General features: G+C 38.9%; 1 protein-coding gene across 4 annotated transcripts; it reads right to left on the bottom strand.

Moving 5' to 3' along the window:
• Nucleotides 1–9,100: 9,100 nt before the first annotated feature.
• Nucleotides 9,101–18,850, bottom strand: LOC309688978 (ankyrin repeat domain-containing protein 9). Of its 4 annotated transcripts, none has more exons than XR_014271220.1 (5): nt 18,186–18,850; nt 12,064–12,127; nt 11,848–11,984; nt 10,970–11,062; nt 9,101–10,484 (listed from the first exon to the last, which is right to left on the bottom strand). XR_014271220.1 is itself a non-coding variant. In XM_082505085.1 (5 exons), the coding sequence occupies exon 1, from the start codon at nt 14,508–14,510 to the stop codon at nt 13,581–13,583; it is 930 nt and encodes a 309-aa protein (XP_082361211.1). In that variant the 5' UTR covers nt 14,511–14,712; the 3' UTR covers nt 9,101–10,484; nt 10,970–11,062; nt 11,235–11,356; nt 11,848–11,984; nt 12,064–13,580. The 4 variants fall into 4 exon arrangements, 3 of the variants coding, with proteins under 3 accessions (XP_082361211.1, XP_082361210.1, XP_082361212.1); XM_082505085.1 differs by lacking the exon at nt 18,186–18,850 and adding an exon at nt 11,235–11,356 and having other exon boundaries at nt 12,064–14,712; XM_082505084.1 differs by lacking the exon at nt 18,186–18,850 and having other exon boundaries at nt 12,064–14,712.
• Between the last annotated feature and the right edge of the window lie 1,045 nt (nt 18,851–19,895).

Genomic DNA, 19,895 nt, shown 5'->3' with positions numbered 1-19,895 from the left:
AAAACAGGTTCAAAGAGTTGAACTAGAAGGCTATGCCTTCCAAATGTTGCAAAACCATCTTATTTATGTTCTAGCTACCACACTAAGTGACAATACATAAAATATGACCAGTTATTTTAGAAATGTGTACATAAACGAAATAATGTGGTTTCTTGTCAAAAAATGTTTTAGTGTTGTAAATCTGATTTTACCTTTAGAGCATTGTATTAGGGGTTTTATTTCCCTGGAAGGATAAAAAGACTAAGCTTACAATAAATGTATTTATTTTTGTTAAAATAAGTTAAGTGCCTGGCTGGCTCGTGACCTGGCCCCGGATAAATGGAAGAAGATGGATGGATAAAATAAGATAAATTAGGATTGCACCACCTCCACTGGTTTAAAATAAGAACAACCCTAAATTGCCATCATCGTAAAATGTATTTGCCATTAAGTAAGTATTTGGCTTACAGGGGAACTGTGTACGCATTCATCAGTCTAGCCACTCAAAAACAGTAAAAAAGTAACTCCTGGCAATGTTTCTATAAGGTGTTTTTGTGTAATGCTAACTTAACCTTGAGCTATATTCATGTAATACAATTCTATTAGTGCACAAGAAGCATGTGCCCTACTTCTGCAATGCTTTGCCTGCATGTGAGCTTGCGTTACACATCATGTATGTAGGTGCACTCCAGGTAGTAAGCCAGTTGTATTTACCTGCTTAATTTCATGGATGACAGCAATGATCTGTGTGCTGCATAACTGAGGCAAACAAAGAAGAAAGAGTTTTTGTTGTTGTTTTAATAAAGGATGCTCAGGACGGCAGTAAAGAAAGCATCAGAATAACAAGATGAAATAACACTTGTACATGTAAGAAAGTGTGCATATGTATTCAAAAGGTAGCAAATCAATACTTCCTCTTTGTTTTTCACAAGAATAAAATAGCTCTGTTTTCTTTTTCTATGTAAAGTTGCATTACATTTTCTGAAATTTCACCTTCACTCCATCCTAATACACTCAAATAAAATCAGATGTCATTAGTTAGCTCAGTAAATTAAACAGCAACCACTATTGTGTCACCTGTTGAGGATCCACCCTCACAGATGTGTGACAAAAAATGAGAATTGGCAACTGTAATTTCATAGACCAACCATGTAACAAGTTGGCAACACATACTGTATGTGTAAGTTGGCTGGATAAGGTCAATAAAAACATTTTACTACATTATCATTTAACATATTCTCAGACCTAAATGTATCATGACTGAGGACATGTATTGGGTCTGTAAGGTAGGGGGTGCCAGACTAAGCAGCTAAGGAGATAGACCGCGTTGTCTACTAATGACAAAATTGGTGGTTGGATCCCTGGATCCTCCAGTCTGCATGTTGAAATATCCTTGGCAAGACACTGAACCCCTAGGTGCCCGTGACTCATCCATCAGAGCGAGTGCGTGTGCATTAATGTAAAATGAAGTGCTTAAAAGCATAGAGTAAGAGTGCTGTGTGAAAGGCTGCATGAGGCTTGTAGTCAAAGTTGCTTGACTAGAATAGACTTCTTCGTCTGACTGCATGTGGTGTCCATGAACCTTACTATTTATCTGGTTTCACACATAATATTTAAACAAATTCATGAAAAAATAGCAATTTGAGTTTAAGTAATTAATTATTGATGTTTATGAGTTAAAGTGACAGACTAGTGACCTGTTGCAGGTCTGCCCTGCTACTTGTCACAGATCAATTAGACCTCAAATTGGGTCTTCTTTCTCCGCAGCCAATTAGCACCAGTCCCACCCACACAGTGTCTTACTGTGATTTCACCACAGTACTGCCAGCTAACCCGTTTATCCTGTACAAAACTACAGAGCATTTTCATGCAACATTTCAATAACACAAAATTAGTATACTTTGTTTTGCAGGAAACGCCACAATATGAAAATATATAATTCATTTAAAGACTGTTTACAGATGTAATTCAAAATGGTAAATAGACTTCTTCAGCACCTGAGCACTCAGAGTGCTTGATACAAATTACCTTGTTCACCCATTGATGCAAGCACTTTTTCTAAGCTTTCTATCTTGAGTAGTATCTTGCCCAAGGATATTTGGCATGCACATGAGTAGATAACCAGATGACCTGCTCTACCTCCTGAGTTACAGCCACCCCTTAATAATGACTTTACATGTAATCTTTAAATCTACAGTTTATCAAGTGTCACTGAGCAGTCCTTACTATTAAATATATCTTTTAAATATATCTCTTTTTCCTCTCCTGTCTCGCTTACGTCTTTGTGGATCTCCCTGGGAAATACAGCAGGTGAATCTTTAGCTAGCAACACACAGTGCAACAGACTGTACACAAACAGTTTGTATGTTCCCTGATATTTACTGAGTTATTAAACCTAAAGTAACAGGTCTGTTTCGAAAATGTTCAAGTTTCAGTGCCATACACCACCAAGTAAGGCAGAACGTTGAAGCCACCTGAAAGACTTGCTGTGTTGCTTGTGGATATCAGGGCTCTGGTCTGTGTTTCTTTTGAAGAAGGGAGGGTGTAATATATTGCTGGGAGTGCTAATTTCCAGCTTGCTGTGACTGCTCCTTGGCCAGCAGACGGCAGGCGAGCGCTGCAGTTGAGTAGTGACTAAAATGGCAATAATCAATTAAAAAGAATAACCATCACCTCTCGACCCCCTGGCTGTTTTTGGCAGCAGTTATAGTAAAATACACCTTTCACTTTGCTGCTGCTATCAATCTGATCACTATGCCTGCACTCCTTTGGTTTCTATCATTGTGTGGATGCTTTAAGCATCCACACTATTGAGTTCCTCTTGGGACTTCCGTACACTTTTTGGCACTTAACTACTTCCACAATTTTCAGCCGATTTTCACCGTTCAAATTTTAAACTATTCTGTTAATTCTGCTGTGTGCTATGTCTTTTGTAGAGATGGACCGATCCGATATTACGTATCGGTATCGGTCCGATACTGACCTAAATTACTGGATCGGATATCGGAGAAAAATAAAAAATGTAATCCGATCCATTAAATATCACGAAAGCACCTCACAAAACTTGCAACATGCCGTAACTCACCTCAGAACGTTAGCACGTCGGAGCAGTATGCATCACGTGATAGAGAGGCTGTGGCATGCGGGACCTGTCGGTGGTCTGGATAGCATTTGGAGCTTCGCTAGCAACCCGGCATTTCATCTCCTACAAAGTTATCCCGAGAGAAGTACAGCAAGTGTGTAAGTCCATCTCTGAATGTTTGTAAAGCATTCCTGCGTTAAGCTTAACAAGCGACTGCCTCTCCTGCTGCTACTTCAATCATGAAACTGCTTAACGATCAGCTGATCGGCTTTTCTGTCGCGAGTCCGTGTCTCTTGTTTGCTTTTGGCCCACTTTGCACCAGAAAGAGGAAACCAGGGGCTGAACAACAGCAGCATGTTTAAGCTTGATCAGCTGTTGTTAGAATGTATTTAATATTACTTTCTACACCAGGATCTTTTTCTACGTAGCTGACGCTGGTAACTGTGCAGGGGCGGATCTAGCAAAGTTTAGCCAGGGGGGCCGATAGGGCATTAACAGGGAAAAGGGGGCACAAAGACATACTTTTCTTTCTTATTCTCATTTAAAATGTCTAGCTTTTAATAAATAATTATCTGACACCCAAAGTTTCAATTTGATGTAAAATGAATAGAAGTCAATTACTGTATATAGTAACTATTAAGTCTAATATATATACCCTAGTAAGCTATAGTACTTTTTCCTTTGGGAAGGTACCATCTGTGCAGTCTGCAATTTTGTTGAAGAAAGATGTTGAATCTATTTAATATTTCTTGAAAAATAATTGATTTCTGTGCATTTTTTTTCACACTGCATCAAATTAAGGTTGATTACGTTGATTAAGCATCATGAGGTGGAGCGTGAGGGGTGGTTCCCTATTTTTTATTTATTTATTTTTGTTGTTGCTGGGAGTTGGAACCCTATTAGTTAGGTTGCTTAATATTTATGCTAAGTACTCTTTAAAATACCAGAATAGGGAGGATGGTGTAGGTTTAAGTTTATTAGATTGATCAGTATTGCTGAACTATGAAATATTTTTTTTGCATACAGGTATAACAGAATAGCTTTAGTGTAGTTGTTGTTTTAAACTTGAGTATGAACTTATACAAAATGCAGCAAGATATTTAAAAAACAGTTTTGTTGATTAAAAAACACTATATCGGATTCATATCGGTATCGGCAGATATCCAAATTTATGATATCGGTATCGGTATCGGACATAAAAAAGTGGTATCGTGCCATCTCTAGTCTTTTGGTATTTTTCACTATTATACTTTTTAAAATATTAAGCTTAATTTGTCCCATTGAAATGAATGGGAAACTTCTGCAATTCTGCTAAAATTTGCTTGTTTTTGAAACTTAACTACTTCCTCATATTTTCACCTAGAACAACCATTCAAACTTTAAAATGTTCTCAAATTATTGGGCTATTCAGGTATAAATCAGCTTTTTCAAATCTTTTACCGTTTTACTTTTATGCCTCTTAAAGTTTTCAGTTGCAAAATTGTGATTTTTCACAAAATACATGTGTTGTTATGGTTGCTTTGCACTTGGCTTCCAGTGTGCCACTGAAGGTTTTGCAGTCTTCTCTTCATGTCCGAACAACTTCTTGCTACTTGCTCAATTTTCACTCAACTTCCATAAATTATACATCAAAACGTAGGTATTTTTGCTGGCTTTCTGAAAATGTCACTATCATTGTTGTGGGATTTATAGAATTCTGGCAAATCTCCTCAGACCAACACAAAGTTGCAAAACTCTCCATAGAAAGTCAATGGAGAGTTTGTTCAAAATCACCGCTTGATTTCTGTAATGAGAGGCATATTCGAATCGTCATATCTCCTTAACGAAGCAAAGTTAAGACATAAGGCTTGTCCCAGTATATCTTCAGACACTCCTGACGCTCACAATTCAAGAATTATTTACTCACCTATTACCGTTCTGAAATGAGTTGGACTTGTTTGAGGGTAGGAAATTTGTCCTTCGCTCAGATTTCTTCAGATTTCAAACTCTGGAAATGAACCACTTTTTTCTCTCGTCATAACTTTTTGTTGGATTTCCACAGAGACCTGGAAATTTCCATGATTGTTCACCAAAGCCTGCTGTCTCTTACGGTGAAAGAATGATACTGATACTCCAAGTAGATTTAGAGTTAGAAAGCGTTGTTTGAGGGCAAGTCAAGGCAGTTTTTGCTTTGCTCTACTCAGTTATGGTGCATTAGAAGTCAAATATCACGGGCGCGTCACTGCAACTCCCCCTGACTTCTGCTCCGCGGCTGCTGGGCGAGCCCTCATCTGGGACTCTCCTCAGCTCTTACTGGGACAGTGGCGCGGCTGCCCCTCTGTTGGTCTTCCATGGTCTCTTGTGTTCTGGGGGCCTCTGGATGTCTGGAGTTTTGATCTCCTCCATACCCGCTTCACACCCTGGAGGACGGGGCTGTGGCCCCCCCACACTCCCTAGCAGATCATTACATGGAGAAACCTTTGGAATGCAAGCATGCTGATCCACACAGGTATGCACACATGGGTATTCACAGACGCGGACTAAAGCTTTCTTGGCTGCTACCTCAAAGCACACTGTGCGCTGTCTATCTTGCGTGCTGCACAATATCGTTTATTACTTAGTAAATACTGATATCTATGACTAGCTAGTTTATTGTGATGGTGCTTTGTTTTCTCTATTATTATGTTGCTCTTTGTTGTTTGCTGTCTCCTTTGTTTGTTTTTGTTTGTTTTTTTTTTTTTTTTTCTCCATACAGGTGACCCAGGAGTTTTTTTTTTTCTCTCTCTTCCCCCCCTTCTCACCGTCTCTTCTCCCCTTTGGTTTTCTTTCTTTCTCTCCCCCTCTCTCTCTCATTCATTCCCCCTGTCCTATTTATTAAAAAAAAAAAAAAAAAAAAAAAAAAATGACAAAGGATGAACTGAAGCTCTGCCATCACGTAATGTCGCATACTGCTGTTTCTGATGTCATTTAAAAAAAAAAAAAAAAAAAAAAAAAAAAAGAAGTCAAATATCTTTAATAATTAATATTTTAATGATAAATTGTCAACACTTTAAGATTCCCCCATCTCTTCTGAACAAAATGGTGTAAGAATGACCGTTCTGGCCAATACAGTTAGGAAATTATGGTCATTTGTTTGAGGGGAATCCTCACTACGAGAAATAGACTACAAAAATCCTGTCTCTGTGCTGCGTATGTGCACCTGTTTTGGCGGGAAAAAGTACACAGCCTCTGTGGATTCAAATTCAGCAGCTCCCAGGCTGCTTGACTGAAAACATGCTTCTCTCTCCCTGTGTGTGTGTGTGTGCATGAGAGAGAGAGAGAGAGAGAGAGAGAGAGAGAGAGAGAGACCCTCTTTAGGGCAGCATCTCATTGTTGGAAAAAAATAAAATATATTCAGACTGGTTGACTGGCATAGACCCTCCGTGTGTCTCTCTCTCTGTGCATTTGTGTATACATACTTGATTTCGTGTGTATCTGTTGGCTGGTCCTTCTTGTTTTTTAAATTTATTTTTATTTCTTTAATTTTTTTTCACAGGTGAACAACAATTAGTTTTGAGGGAACTTAACCATGTTCCGTTTTTTTTTTCAGCTTGTCATCTTACTTTTCCAGTATTTTCACTTAAGTTATTACTATTCTGCTCAATCATAGTATTTGTTCTAAATCATTGTTATTATGCTATATTGTAGTATTTCTGTTAAATCATACTATTTCTACTATATTATATTTTTCTTTCTAAATATAGCATTTCTGCTATATAATTGTATTTCTGCTATGTTATACTATTTGTGCTAAACCAGAGTATTTGTGCTGAAACATAGTATTTCTGCCAAATGATAGTATTTCTGTCAAATTATAGTATTTGTGCTAAAACATAGTATTGATTTAAAATTACAATATTCATAGTCCATCACAGTGTCTCTGGTAAATCACAGTATTTCTGCTCTGTTGTACTATTTTTCTAAATCATAGTGTTTCTGTAATGCTTAAGTGTTTTTGGCTAAATATATTCTTTCTGTTATCTTATACTATTTCTCCTAAATTCTTGTATTTTTGAGAAGTTATCATGTTTCTGGTAAGTTACAATATTTCTGTTAAGTTCTGCTATGCTATTGTATTTCTGCCAAGTATTATGTTTCCTCTAAGATATTGCAGTTCTGCTAAGTTATTCCATTTTAGCAAAGTTCCTTTGCTTCTGCAAAGTTTTTACAATTTCTGCAACTTTTCAGCTTTTTCAGCTAGTTTTTGCATACAGCTTCAGCTTTAAAGCATCCACAATGCATTTTTGCAGGAAATGCAAATTTTTCTAGTTTGCTTTGAATTGGATAAGCATTAATCTTATTTATAATGGATAGATCCAAAGTTAAAGCTGGAAATGATGCATTATGCAAATTGCTTTTTTTGCATTATATGGTCATCTTCAGATTTTCTGAGGCTTTAAACAAGATTATGAAAACAACTGTACAACCTGATTACAGCAAACAGAGCTGCAAAAAGTAGCAGCCTTTGTTTCTACCTGTTCATGCTCTGCAGTAGACTTGCAGCAACAAGCTTATGTACAGTGGCTTGCAAAAGTTTTCAGCCGTCTTGAACTTTTCCACATTTTGTCACATTACAGCCACAAACATGAATCAATTTTATTGGAATTCCACGTGATAAACCAATACAAAGTGGTGTACACGTGAGAAGTGGAACGAAAATCATACGATTCCAAACATTTTTTTACAAAAAATAACTGAAAAGTGGGGTGTGCATAATTATTAAGAGTCAATACTTTGTAGAACCACCTTTTGCTGCAATTACAGCTGCCAGTGTTTTAGGGTATGTTTCTACCAGCTTTGCACATCTAGAGACTGAAATCCTTTCCCATTCTTCTTTGCAAAACAACTCCAGCTCAGTCAGACAAAATGTGGAAAGGTTCAAGGGGGCAGAATCCTTTTGCAAGCCACTGTATCTCACTGCCCAAGGACCTTGTGTTTCCCGTGATAATAATTGAAGGGTGCTTTTCCATTTTGGCTCAAATAAGTCTGATGTTTGAAGGCATGCAGAGATGGAAAAAAACAAAACAAAAGCAAAACCCTCAAATGTGTTAAACCCAACGAACAAGCCTATTCTGAAAATGTAATGACCAGAAAGGAGGTGTTTATATTCAGCTGTTGGGGCAAAAATCAAAAGTTATTCAAAAGCTAACAAAGTATTTCTACTTTGTTGCTTCCCACCACCTGCAGGTAAAACCTCCTGAAAACCCTTCAGCAGGTTCAAAACCAAGGTTATCATAAATATGAAATAGAAATATTAAATGAAAACCAGACCAAGAAAAACCCAAAACAAAACAAACTTAATTGGAAACAATTTTGTGAGCTTGGATCACTAAGCTAAAATACAATACAAATAGAGGAAATATCTTCAGTTTTAGTATTGGTTAGTCTATACACACAAACTCTTGTGTACACTGTATATACAAATGTTTTCTACACTCTAAGAAATAAAACGTTGGATTTAATTGACAAAGTTAAGGCAATCTTTTCCACAAAACCTGGTCAATTAAACATAAATCAATATGGTTATTATCTGCAATTTCAATGGTGATGTATATCAGAAGTGAAATTGTTCTATAAAAACAACAGCTTTCCTTTCATTGTTACTATTTAACACCATTAAATAGAATTTAAATACTTTGTTCATTTTATTAACTGTATTGCTTTAGGTTCAATTGACAATATTAATTTGAATTTAATGGCACCATTTAGATTGAGTTTTGGACTTAATTAATTTGCTTAATTATGATTTAATTAATAGTTTCATCTATATGGTAAATGTTTAGGTATCAACAAAACAAGTCTAGAAAGGTTCCTGAGTTGTCATCTATACATTGTAATTAGGTGTTTGGACCTTTCAGAGGTCTTCAGCAAAGGTCTAACACTTAACTACAGAGTACAGGTGACAACTCAAAAACCTTTTTACACTTGCTCACACGTTACCATTTATAACATTCAAGATCCTTGCACTTCAATAGAAAACTCTTACACCAAAGCTTACATAAAGTGTAAATGCAAAAAAAGGGTGCTGCATCAACAACTTTATTTACGGTGAGCCTTAACAAGGCAAAGCTTCGACAGGGAACAACACTGCATAAGGCAATATTAAATGCTTAAAGTGCATGACCAAAATTTAAACATTGGAAACAACTTTCGAGTTTCAACAAAGTGACATTGTAGTGTGCCGTAAGATGTCAAATTCAATACAACTTGTGATTATAGTCAGATCTGCAGATTTACCACAGCAACTTAAAAATCACTGTATAATGCAATTACAGAAAATACTTAAGTGACACAAAGGTAAAAACGATTTAGTCCCCAGTTACAAAAATCTGATTCAGAATTATAAGTTTTCTATTATATAATAAATTTTACAATAAAAAAATGCATATAGCAAATCTCAAAATATTCTTAATTAAATGCTAAGACCAAAAATCCAGTACTTAACTTGAGTACAGGTGACAACCTTAGAACCTTTTCACATTTGTTTGCACATACACTTTAACATTTATAACACTCAAGATCCTTGACCTACAATGGAAACCTGGTACACGAGAACTAATATGAAGTGTAAATACAAAAAAAAAAATTGTGTTGCTTTAACAACTTGAACAAAAGCCTTCAACGAGGCAAAGCTTAAACAGGGAAACAACACTGCATAATGCAACATTAAATGAAGTGTGTAAAATAAAATGTAAACATCTGAAACAACTTTCCAGTTTCAACTAAGTGACAGTGTAGTGAGGAGTAGGATGTCAAACCTGACAGAATGATTTCAGGATCTACAGTTGTAGGTCTGCAATGGCTACAGTCTGCAGAATTACCACAGCAACTCAAACTGAAGAAAATGTTGTGAAACAAGGAAATATATCCATCTGCGTAATTTTGTCCCCAGTTCCAAAAACTCAAGTTTCTGAATTATGTTTTCTTTTCCACAATCAAAAGAAAAATGGCATTCAGTAAATCTCTTAAATATTAAAGCTATGACAAAATATTTACAAACAAAGATCAACATATATATATTTATGAACTTTTAAACAGTGAAACAGAGCACTTATTTTGGGAGACATTTCGATCTAGAAGAGTCATTGCGTCTCCTTTTGGCAGAGTTTGTTCTTCAGCACTTGTATTTTGTTAGACAGTTTTTTGTCTTCCAGTCCCATGAGCACCTTCTGGAAGAACTCAAATGCGAAGTGGCTTTGGGTAACTCAGATTGAGGCAGTAAATTAGCCCAAACAAAAGTGCACACCCGCTCGCCACATCGTGAAGATCCTGCAAGACGGTGCATCTCTCGATAATGATGCCAACATCTTCAAGGGAGTCATCAGGCTGTGCTCCTTCATGGATTATTTTATAAACACGCCAAATCCATCCTCTCAAGCTCTTCAGCTTCCATCACGTTGAAATCCTGAAAAGGACAGAAATATTTTAAATCTGTTGTATTTTGGTCATTGCATCATCTATCTATTCACTGCATTTTAGTTCAAATGGTCCACACTATCCTAATTACACATATCCCTGAATGAGACTGAGGAGAACAGACCAAAGAAAAATGTGGATTTAAGACAATCACCAATAAAGACCAAGAAGAAGATACATGAAACATGGACAGAGGGCAGAAGGAGTATACATTAATAATATTATCAATATTCTGCTGACCAGGGTCATTTTCTTTAGTTTTGCATAAAACAATGTAAGTGAATGGAAACAAAATCCTAGTATTTCCCATGCACTTTATTGTTGTAAGCTAATTTAAAGAAAACTGATTGCTGCCAGAACAGGAGAATGCCTGGGCTTGTTTAGAAAATACATTTTTCAACTTACAAAACTCTGGGAATTATGACAGTCAAAATTTTACTGAGGGGTGGAATATCCCTTTAAAAATAAACTTACCATGTACTCTTTGATGAGATTTTCAGGGTTCTCATTCAGGTATATAATCACAGCTTTAAGGATGCATTCACGCTTCACTTCGATTCGGGAACTCTAAACAAAACAACACATGCAGCGCAATTACTTTTTTGAAGTTTTTAGAGACCCCCACAAAACTTAAGTCAATTTTTATTGTTGTTTAACCAATTCATAATTGTTTCTAAGTAATTTTAAACATGCTTTTTGCAAGCAAGTAGTATTTTGTGTTAGAGAATGAGAAGCTTACCAATTCATTCCCATAAAGATTATAAGTTATGAGTCCAATTACACTGATTGCGATACATTGGGTCGCGGAAAATGCAGCTTTAGCGTGGTGTACCACCCGAAAAGTGTTGTTGCATAGGAGTGCTGTTCAAAGGAATCAAAAACATTTTGATAGAGATTTCCAAAAATTAATGACAAAAACTACACACTGTCACGTTAATATGAGGTATGCGGGCTACCACCACATTTGCAGTATTTATACCAAGTTTGAGTGAAAAAAAATAATCTATTGTGTCACTGAGTTGTGGCGAAATGTGAAATGTTGTCTGCCTTTGTCTTTTCTCAGTGTAGCTAATTATTCCTTTGGACAATTAATGAGTAACAAAAAAAAGAAAAGAAAAAAGCTACAATGCCAGCAGCGGCACTTATGGCCTCTAGGGGCATGAGTTACTTAGTTCTGCTTTGTGTCAGGACCAAGTCCAGAATATAAGCCAAAAGCGAGATGAGAAGTATAACGCAGGAGAGAACAAGCATAAAATGACCCAAGAAAGTTAAAAATACAGGTTAATAACCAGACCTGAGATCAACCTGCAACTAATCTATTAGTTACAGAACATTATAACAAGACAGAATACCTGTGAATTGTAGACAATGCTGCTGTGATCCGCCGCGCTGTTTCCCCTCCTTTTTTTCGTAGAATCTTCATCAACTGGTCAGAGTACTGGTCAAGACTGCTCATGAATGTGGACAGCAGTGGAACTGTGGTGATAACCTAAAAGACCAAATAAGAGAATTCAAAATGTAAAATTGCGTATTAAGGAAAAAGTAAATAATATGCAAGCATTAGGTACCTTCAACATGAACTTTTGGAGCACAGCTCAAATCTCCGCAGCTCCAAATTCCACAACCAGCAACCTGAGAGAAAAAGAAAAACAGAAAAAATTAATCGTTTACAGTGAGACACATGCAAAGGGGTAGCACAGAGATGGTCTAAACTTAAGAACACTCCTATTTCTTTTAAAATGTATTAATAATACAAGTTAAATTTCAAATGCTCCAAAATTTCTATTACTCATTTCATAAATCTGTTCCTGTGAGCACGTTTACCATTATATACCGGAACAGCCCACTCTGTGAACGTGACCCACTTGCCCCCAAAAATAAAATCAAGTATACTGGGTGGTTAGTGCTCCGTTTGTCGGTTTGTGCTGGTAAAATCATCGTTTGTATCGCTAGGTGTCAAAGATATTACACTTTTATTTAATAGGTCATTCAGAGTTCTTTCATTCAGTTTTTTCATTCTCTGCGCATGCTCAGAAAGGATGTGGAAAGGGCTCTTTGGATTTAATTAAATGTGTTCAATAAATTGGAAATATCAATATTATTTAACATTAAAACGGTATAGAATTAATTAAATCAAATTTAAAAATATTAATTACACCCATAAGATTAACAATTTTAAGTATATTGAACATAAAACTAAGAATTAATTTTTAAAAACCCCATGTTTCATTTGTTAGAGTGTAGGCTGAATTTGTTCCTTATCTACAAACTGCATCAGACCTTCTGTGTACCAACAAGTGAAGTTTCAGAAAACCTTTTCAAACCGAATACTACTAAATATTAAAATCTTTAATTTTAATAATCATTGTTATACTAATAATTATATTTAACTTACTGTCTGTGTAGGTTCTCAATCACCCAGGCTATAGTAAAACAAGGAGCTTGGAAAGAAAAGCAACTGGACTTCTTTAAGTTTCTTGACGATGTTTCACCTCTTGAAGCTTCTCCAGTTCAGTTTCTTCAGAACTGGAGAAGCTTCTTCCTTTCCAAGCTCCTTAGATTCCTTACAGTATGCACCCCCTTCTTCATTTCCATTAGCAACAAACATGTTCTGTCAATGAAGGCCCAGGAAGACAGTCACTTAAATTTTTATTTATTCAAAGACAGAGATCCAAAATGTTTTCAAGTCACCTGATCATTTTCTTATGACTACTTTATGTTGCTGATAAATACTATAATTTTAATAAATTAAATTCATCAGTAACACAGGTCAGTATTAGTGTCTGTCCATCCTTTTGATACAATACACTTGTATCATTACTAGATACAACATTTCATAGACACATAAATGATTCATGGCACCTGAATCAATGTGAAACGCTACAGTATGGCTTTTTTATTCCTTCCGGTGGAATCAGCGTGGCTTATGTTGCATCATTAGATCACATTAATTTAGTCTATTTGTTCCCTGACTGTTAGTGTTTTATCTGTTCAGGCCTATAATAGCCATACAGGATCTTCAAATGCTCACACACAGCATGCTAAAACAGCAGTATCCAAACAGGGCATGCATGTGTCACTGATGCTACACCACCCTCTGCCTGTCCCGCTGGCTCACAGGCAGTCCCGGTGGTTTGAGGGAGGAGGGAATGGGCAGCTCGAGTAGGCTGTCCGGAAAGCTGGCAGGGCTCAGCTGCTGCAGAACAGTCTGCATGGCGCTGAGAACCAACGGCGCCGGGCTCCTTCCCGACAGGTAAAGGTAGGTCTCCTCGCCTAGCATCTTGCTCCAGCGCTCCGATTCTCCAACCAGAGCTTCCTTCATTTTGAAGCGAACTTTTGGCATAAACAGGAGCAGGTTGTCCAGACACCGCCTTTTCTCCCCACTTCTGACCACCGTGGAGTCTCTGAGCTTTTCCAAAGTAATGTCCAGCGGGGTCAGGCCGTTGTGGTCTTGGGCGTACGGGGACGCCCCGCTCCCCAGGAGCAAGATGACCGCCTCGGGACGCAGAAGCTCGCAAGCCAGATGTAGCGGGGTTCTTCCGTCCTCGATGTGAAAACACCCAGCTCGGTCCGTGTAGGACGGGGTAATGGCTATACGGTGGGTTTCTTGTAAGATGAGGCAGAGAATGTAGCGTCTGTCGTAGCGAACAGCCATAGCGAGGTGAGGCGCGGAGGACGGGCAGGGGCAGAAGCGCTCCCCGGGTTTTGCTAGCGCTTCATCCGTGTATCGGCTGAGGAGGTACTGAGCGTACGCCTGGTGGTCATGAACTATAGCGTACAGCAACGCCTCCGACGGGCTGTAAATCCTCTGGCCAGAGTCCTCGTCCAAGTAAAAAGTTTCCATCGTCCGCATGTCCTCCAACATCCAGACCGGCTTTAGGTCCCGCACGGCCCGGTAGAAGAGCAGCGAGAAGGACTTTCGATGCTTCTCGACGCTCCGAGCCTCCGAAGTGACGGTTAAAGAGGCCATGGCAACCCGAGTGATATAAATTCCCAGAACCTTACACGGTTTCATTCACAGAGCGCAAAAACTACCATTTCCCCAACAGAAGCTCGAGTCCAGGGACCTACTGAGTCAGTGTTTGAAATAACCGACATTCCTGTAGCTGCTCGAGCCCTCTGCAGTACTGTGCGAGGGCGCATGCGCACAACGTACAAACGTGAAAAGGTTTTACAAACTTTATTGACAGTTGAGCTGTGAGCTGATTATAAGGGCTGTGTCCAAACTCGGGGGCTGGGCTGCATCCTTGGAAGGATAAAGGATAGACAAGTTACTTTGACATCTATGTTCAAGTGCATTTTGGTGCTGATGCTACGTTTACTAATCTACAACTACTGCTATCGCAGTTAAGAATGAGCTGCGGTAGCGCTCCTTCCTGCATTGTGGGTGAAAAAGTCTCCTGCTGAACGAGCTGCTCAGTGCTCGTACAGTCTCATGCAGGGGGTGGGAGGTGTTGTTCATGATGGATATTAGCTTATTCAATTCAATTTCAATTCAATTTCTTTATTGTCCCACAAGGGGAAATTAGTTTAGCAGCAGGATAAAAATAAACAGAACAATACTATAAAATAATAACAACAATAATAATGATAGAAAGTTCAAGGACAATTATTTAATAATAATAATAATAATGGATTGGATTTATATAGCGCTTTTCAAGGCACCCAAAGCGCTTTACAATACCACTATTCATTCACTCTCACATTCACACACTGGTGGAGGCAGCTATGGTTGTAGCCACAGCTGCCCTGTGGCAGACTGACAGAAGCGAGGCTGCCATATCGCGCCATCGGCCCCTCTGGCCAACACCAGTAGGCAAGTAGGGTAAAGTGTCTTGCCCAAGGACACAACGACCAGGACAGAGAGCCCAGGGATCGCATCTGTAACCTTCCGGTTACAGCTGCGATTCCCAACCCCCTGAGCCACGGTCGCTCCCTTACCATTAAGGAGACAAGACCCAGTAGGGATAAAAGAGACCTGGAGTCTTTTAGTCCTCCTTGGAGGTACTCTAAAACGGCGGCCGGAAGGCAACAACTCAAACTCACTGTGAAGTGGATGGTTCACACAATTAATAATAGAATGAGCCTTTCTAAGCACATTTCTATTGTAAATGGCCAAAAGTCCATCTTGCCAGCTCCCTGGAATTTTGCTAGCAGTTTTTTTTTTTTTTTTTTGTGATCAACATTTTATTGATTTAAAACGGGGTTGGGGGGGGGGGGGGGGTGTACAGACATATACAGCACAACTGTAAACTGCAGTAGCAAAGCAAACATTAGCAAACAAGGCATAGGGACAGCAAAGAAAAGACACAAAAAACACAAAGTTAAAACCAATTATTGCCTCTTCCAGGAGATAACTCTGGATGAGAAGATTTTCCAAGCATCAACAGTCGTGGGTCGAGCTTTATTTAATTTTGCTGTGGTATGTTCAAAACCAATAACACGGATAAGACATCGTCTACAGAATGATTCCATACAAATGTCAGGACAGAACCATTGCTTTGTAATAGTCTTCTTTGCGGATGTGAATCCAGCGAACAACATTTTGCATTGCATTTGTTTTAAGGAGATTTCAGAGGTATCATTAAGGAGACAAAGACCAGGATTGGGAACATAAAAAACTTCCAGCACCTCAGATAACACAGAGTTCACAAAGACCCAAAAATCGGATACCACAGGACAGTCCCAAAACATGTGCAAAAACGTGCCAGGTGATGAATCATTGCAGATGTGACAGTAATACGTAGCCTGTAGTTTCATCTGGAACCTCCTATAGGGTGTAATGTATGTTCTGTGTATGGTTTTGAAATGAATTAATGGATGCGCCAGGTTCTTAGAAGTCAAACTCAGATTAGACCACACTGTATCCCAGTCTATATTAACCTGTAGTTCTCCCAGTTCCCTGACCCAAATAGATTCAATAGGCAGGGACTTCATACCATGTTCGGCTAATTTGTTGTAGATTTTGGAAACAGAGGGTCTGCCAGATTTAGGCAGGATCCAGTCCAACATGGGATGAGAGGGAAGAGGAGAGTCCCAGGGGACACCACATGCTTTGAAAGCTGATCTGAGCTGCAGATATACAAAGTAAGAAGATGCAGGAAGAGAAAAACGTGTCCTTAAGTCCTGAAATGAGCAAAGGCCTTGGGCATTGAATAGATCATCAAAAAGGTTTATCCCGAGTGAGAACCGAGAGGGTTGAACAAATGGTCGGCTGCCACATAGTAACTTTAAATTATGCCAGAGTGGTGAGCTTTTACAAAATTTAACTGGAGCAACCAGCCACCTTTCTATCTTCCTCCATATCTGTATAGAGTTGGCAATAATAGGTCCGAATTCGTTGTTGTTGTAGAGCGTATTGGTGGGAAAATTAGCAAACAGAAGATCTTGTAGTCTATGCGGTGCTGCCTTGGCGGATTCGATCATTTTCCACGCAGTAGTAGTCTCTGGGTTGACCCACGTACTAAGCGCCCTGATTCGGAATGACCAGTAATAAAACTCGAAGTTTGGTACTGCCAGGCCACCAAACAATTTGGGCCGCTGCAATGTTGACAAACGTATCCTAGGCCTTTTGCCATTCCAAATAAATTTAGACACCGCAGAGTGTATGTCTTTAAAATAAGTTAGAGGAGGAGAGAGTGGCAACATAAAAAAAAAGGAAATTAAGCCATGGCAGTATGTTCATCTTTACTGTGTTGATTCTACCCTGAAGCGAAGTTTTTAAATTGTCCCATCTTTGAAAGTCGGATTTGATCTTATTTAGCATAGTAGTAAAAATTTTGCTAGCAGTTTTTACCAGAAGTCCCAACCGATTCTTATTCTTCACCGTCAGGTTACCAAACCATGCAGCAATACAAAAAGACATCACAGATTCGATAAAATATCTATAAAACAAGGACAACATCTCAGATGAGACATTAAAAGATCTCATTTTTCTTAAAAAGAACAGTCTTTGTTGAACTTTTTTAGTAGTGGCATCAGCATGAGATTCAAAACACAGTTTATGGTCAAGTACCACACCTAGATATTTATAACTCTCAATGATCCCAATATCGGCAGTTTTAATGATAGTAGGTGATGAGCTATAAGAGGACTTCCTAAAATCAATAATCATGTCTTTAGTTTTTGACACATTAAGTGACAGGAAGGACTCATCACACCAATTCACAAAATCATCTACAACCTGTCTATGGCCTGACTCATCCCCCACTAGAAGACTGACGATCACTGTGTCGTCAGCAAACTTCAGGATGTGTCTGTTCGTGAAATTGCTGCGACACTCATTTGTGTACAGAATGAACAGAAGGGGAGAGAGGCAACAACCCTGGGGCGATCCAGTAGAAGAGGAGAGCACATCAGAAAAGACATGATTCACCCTCACGCATCGTGACCTATTACCGTATTTCCCGGACTACAAAGCGCACCTGAATATTAGCCGCACAAGCTAAAATCAGGGGAAAATCCTGTTTTGTACATACATTAGCCGCACCTGACTAAAAGCCGCAGGTGTTTCAATGTTGACTTATCATATGTAAGAGAATATGCACAAAGGGAATTGTCAGGAAAGAGATGGCTGTTTGGAGACACATCACTTTTATTAATATTTTGAAAAACAAGTTATGGGTACATATTTGCACATGTAGTACATAACAGTAACCTACAGCACACCAGAAAAATAGATTCGGCCTACCTTTTAGGCTCAGGTGCAGTGACACGGCTTTAACAAGAAGAAAAGTCAGTCATTCACCATCTTTCTCTTCTTCCTGCGCTCTAAAACCACCAAAGTCCTCTTCTCCAATGTCGGAAACGAACAGGCTCAGGATGGCTTCGTCATCCACTCTCCGCTTCTCTCCTTCGTTGTCACTTTCAAAACCAAAGAAATCCTCGTTGTCAGTGTCAGAGTCGAACACCCTCAGAAGGGCCGTGGCGGTGTCCTCCTCTCCATCATGCAGCAGTCCAGCCCTTCAAAATCCGTTGGTGATCGTGGATGTTTTCGCACTTTTCCACGCTGTCAGAATCCACCGGTGGAGTTGGGCATAACTTGCTTTTCGCAAGTTTATCGCCGTTCGTCATCCACGCCTCCCGCTGAATGCGTAGCACTACTTTGAAGTTTGTTTTTCGCGCTACTTCGTACGGCACTACGTTGCCTGGCGGACGGACATGTGACTAACATACCACTCTTGAACCCTGATCCTTCCGCCAGGCAACGTAGTGCCGTACAACAGCGGAACAAACAAAACAAATCGTCTTACGATATCACAAAAATCATGGAAAATCCATAGAAAAGCCGCACCTGACTAAAAGCCGCAGGGTTCAAAGCTTGTGCAAAAAGTAGCGGCTTATAGCCCGACAATTACGGTAGTCAGAAAGTCCGTCACCCAGCCGACCAGACTAGTGTCAAGCTTAAAATGATTGTAAAGCCTGTCAGCAAGTAAGAAGGGTTGAATTGTATTAAATGCAGATGAAAAGTCAGCAAATAATAATCTTGCATGGGTGTGAGGGGCCTCAAGAGTGTGACAGCAGCATCCTCCACACCTCTTCCTGCTCTATAGGCAAACTGGAAGGGGTCAAGATGATGTTCAACATGCATTAAAATCTTCTTCATAATTATCTTCTCAAATGTCTTCATCACTAAAGAAGTCAGAGCCACAGGCCTAAAATCATCCAGTGCCTTAGGAGAACTGCCCTTAGCAACAGGAACAATAATAGCATGTTTCCAAATCTTAGGTACTGTCTGTAGCTCTAAAGAAAGTGAGAAGATATAGTGAAAAATCCCACTCAGCTGATCAGCACAAGTTCTCAGTATCTGTCCACAGATGTTGTCGGGTCCAGGACTCTTGCTTTTGGTGTGTCAACATAATTTATACTGAATTCAGCACAATGCCACTCAACTACATACATTATTAAGAAATCCAGAAATGCAGAAATGTTGGGCTTTGTGACAAAGGTGACAGGCTCAAGGTGTAATAGTAATTGAAAAAAAATCAACACAGAAGCATGAGAAGGATTTCTCCATTTACTGTCTTATTCTCATTTTTGATCATTTCTCTGGAGATGATCAGTTAGCTGTTTGACAACTACTCAGTCTTTCAAGAATTTTGGAGATAAAAGGAAGGTTAGAGATTTGCCTATTATTAGCTAAGACTGCTCGGTCTAGTAACAGTTTAAATACTGCCAGCTTGAAGGCCTGTGGTTCATAGCTGGTTAATAGAGATTGAAACATTAATTAATGGAAGGGCCTCTTTGAGGAGTCTTAGGAATAGGGTCTAAAAGACACGTTGTTGGTTTGGAGGAAGTAATTATTGAAGTTAACTCAGAAAGATCAATTGGAGAAAAAGACTCCAAATAGATATCAATGGTACTGAAAGTAGCTGTATATAATGCCACATCTATGAGATGG

The sequence above is a fragment of the Aulonocara stuartgranti genome (assembly GCF_965226115.1).
Source record: "Aulonocara stuartgranti genome assembly, chromosome: 15".
Classification (NCBI taxonomy): Eukaryota; Metazoa; Chordata; class Actinopteri; order Cichliformes; family Cichlidae; genus Aulonocara; species Aulonocara stuartgranti.
The sequence above is the reverse complement of the archived record's forward strand: the minus strand, read 5'-3'. Positions and strand labels throughout refer to the sequence as shown.

Excerpts from the sequence above, each read along its gene's own strand:
- LOC309688978 (XM_082505085.1), bottom strand. The coding sequence starts at position 14,510 with ATGAAACCGTGTAAGGTTCTGGGAATTTATATCACTCGGGTTGCCATG.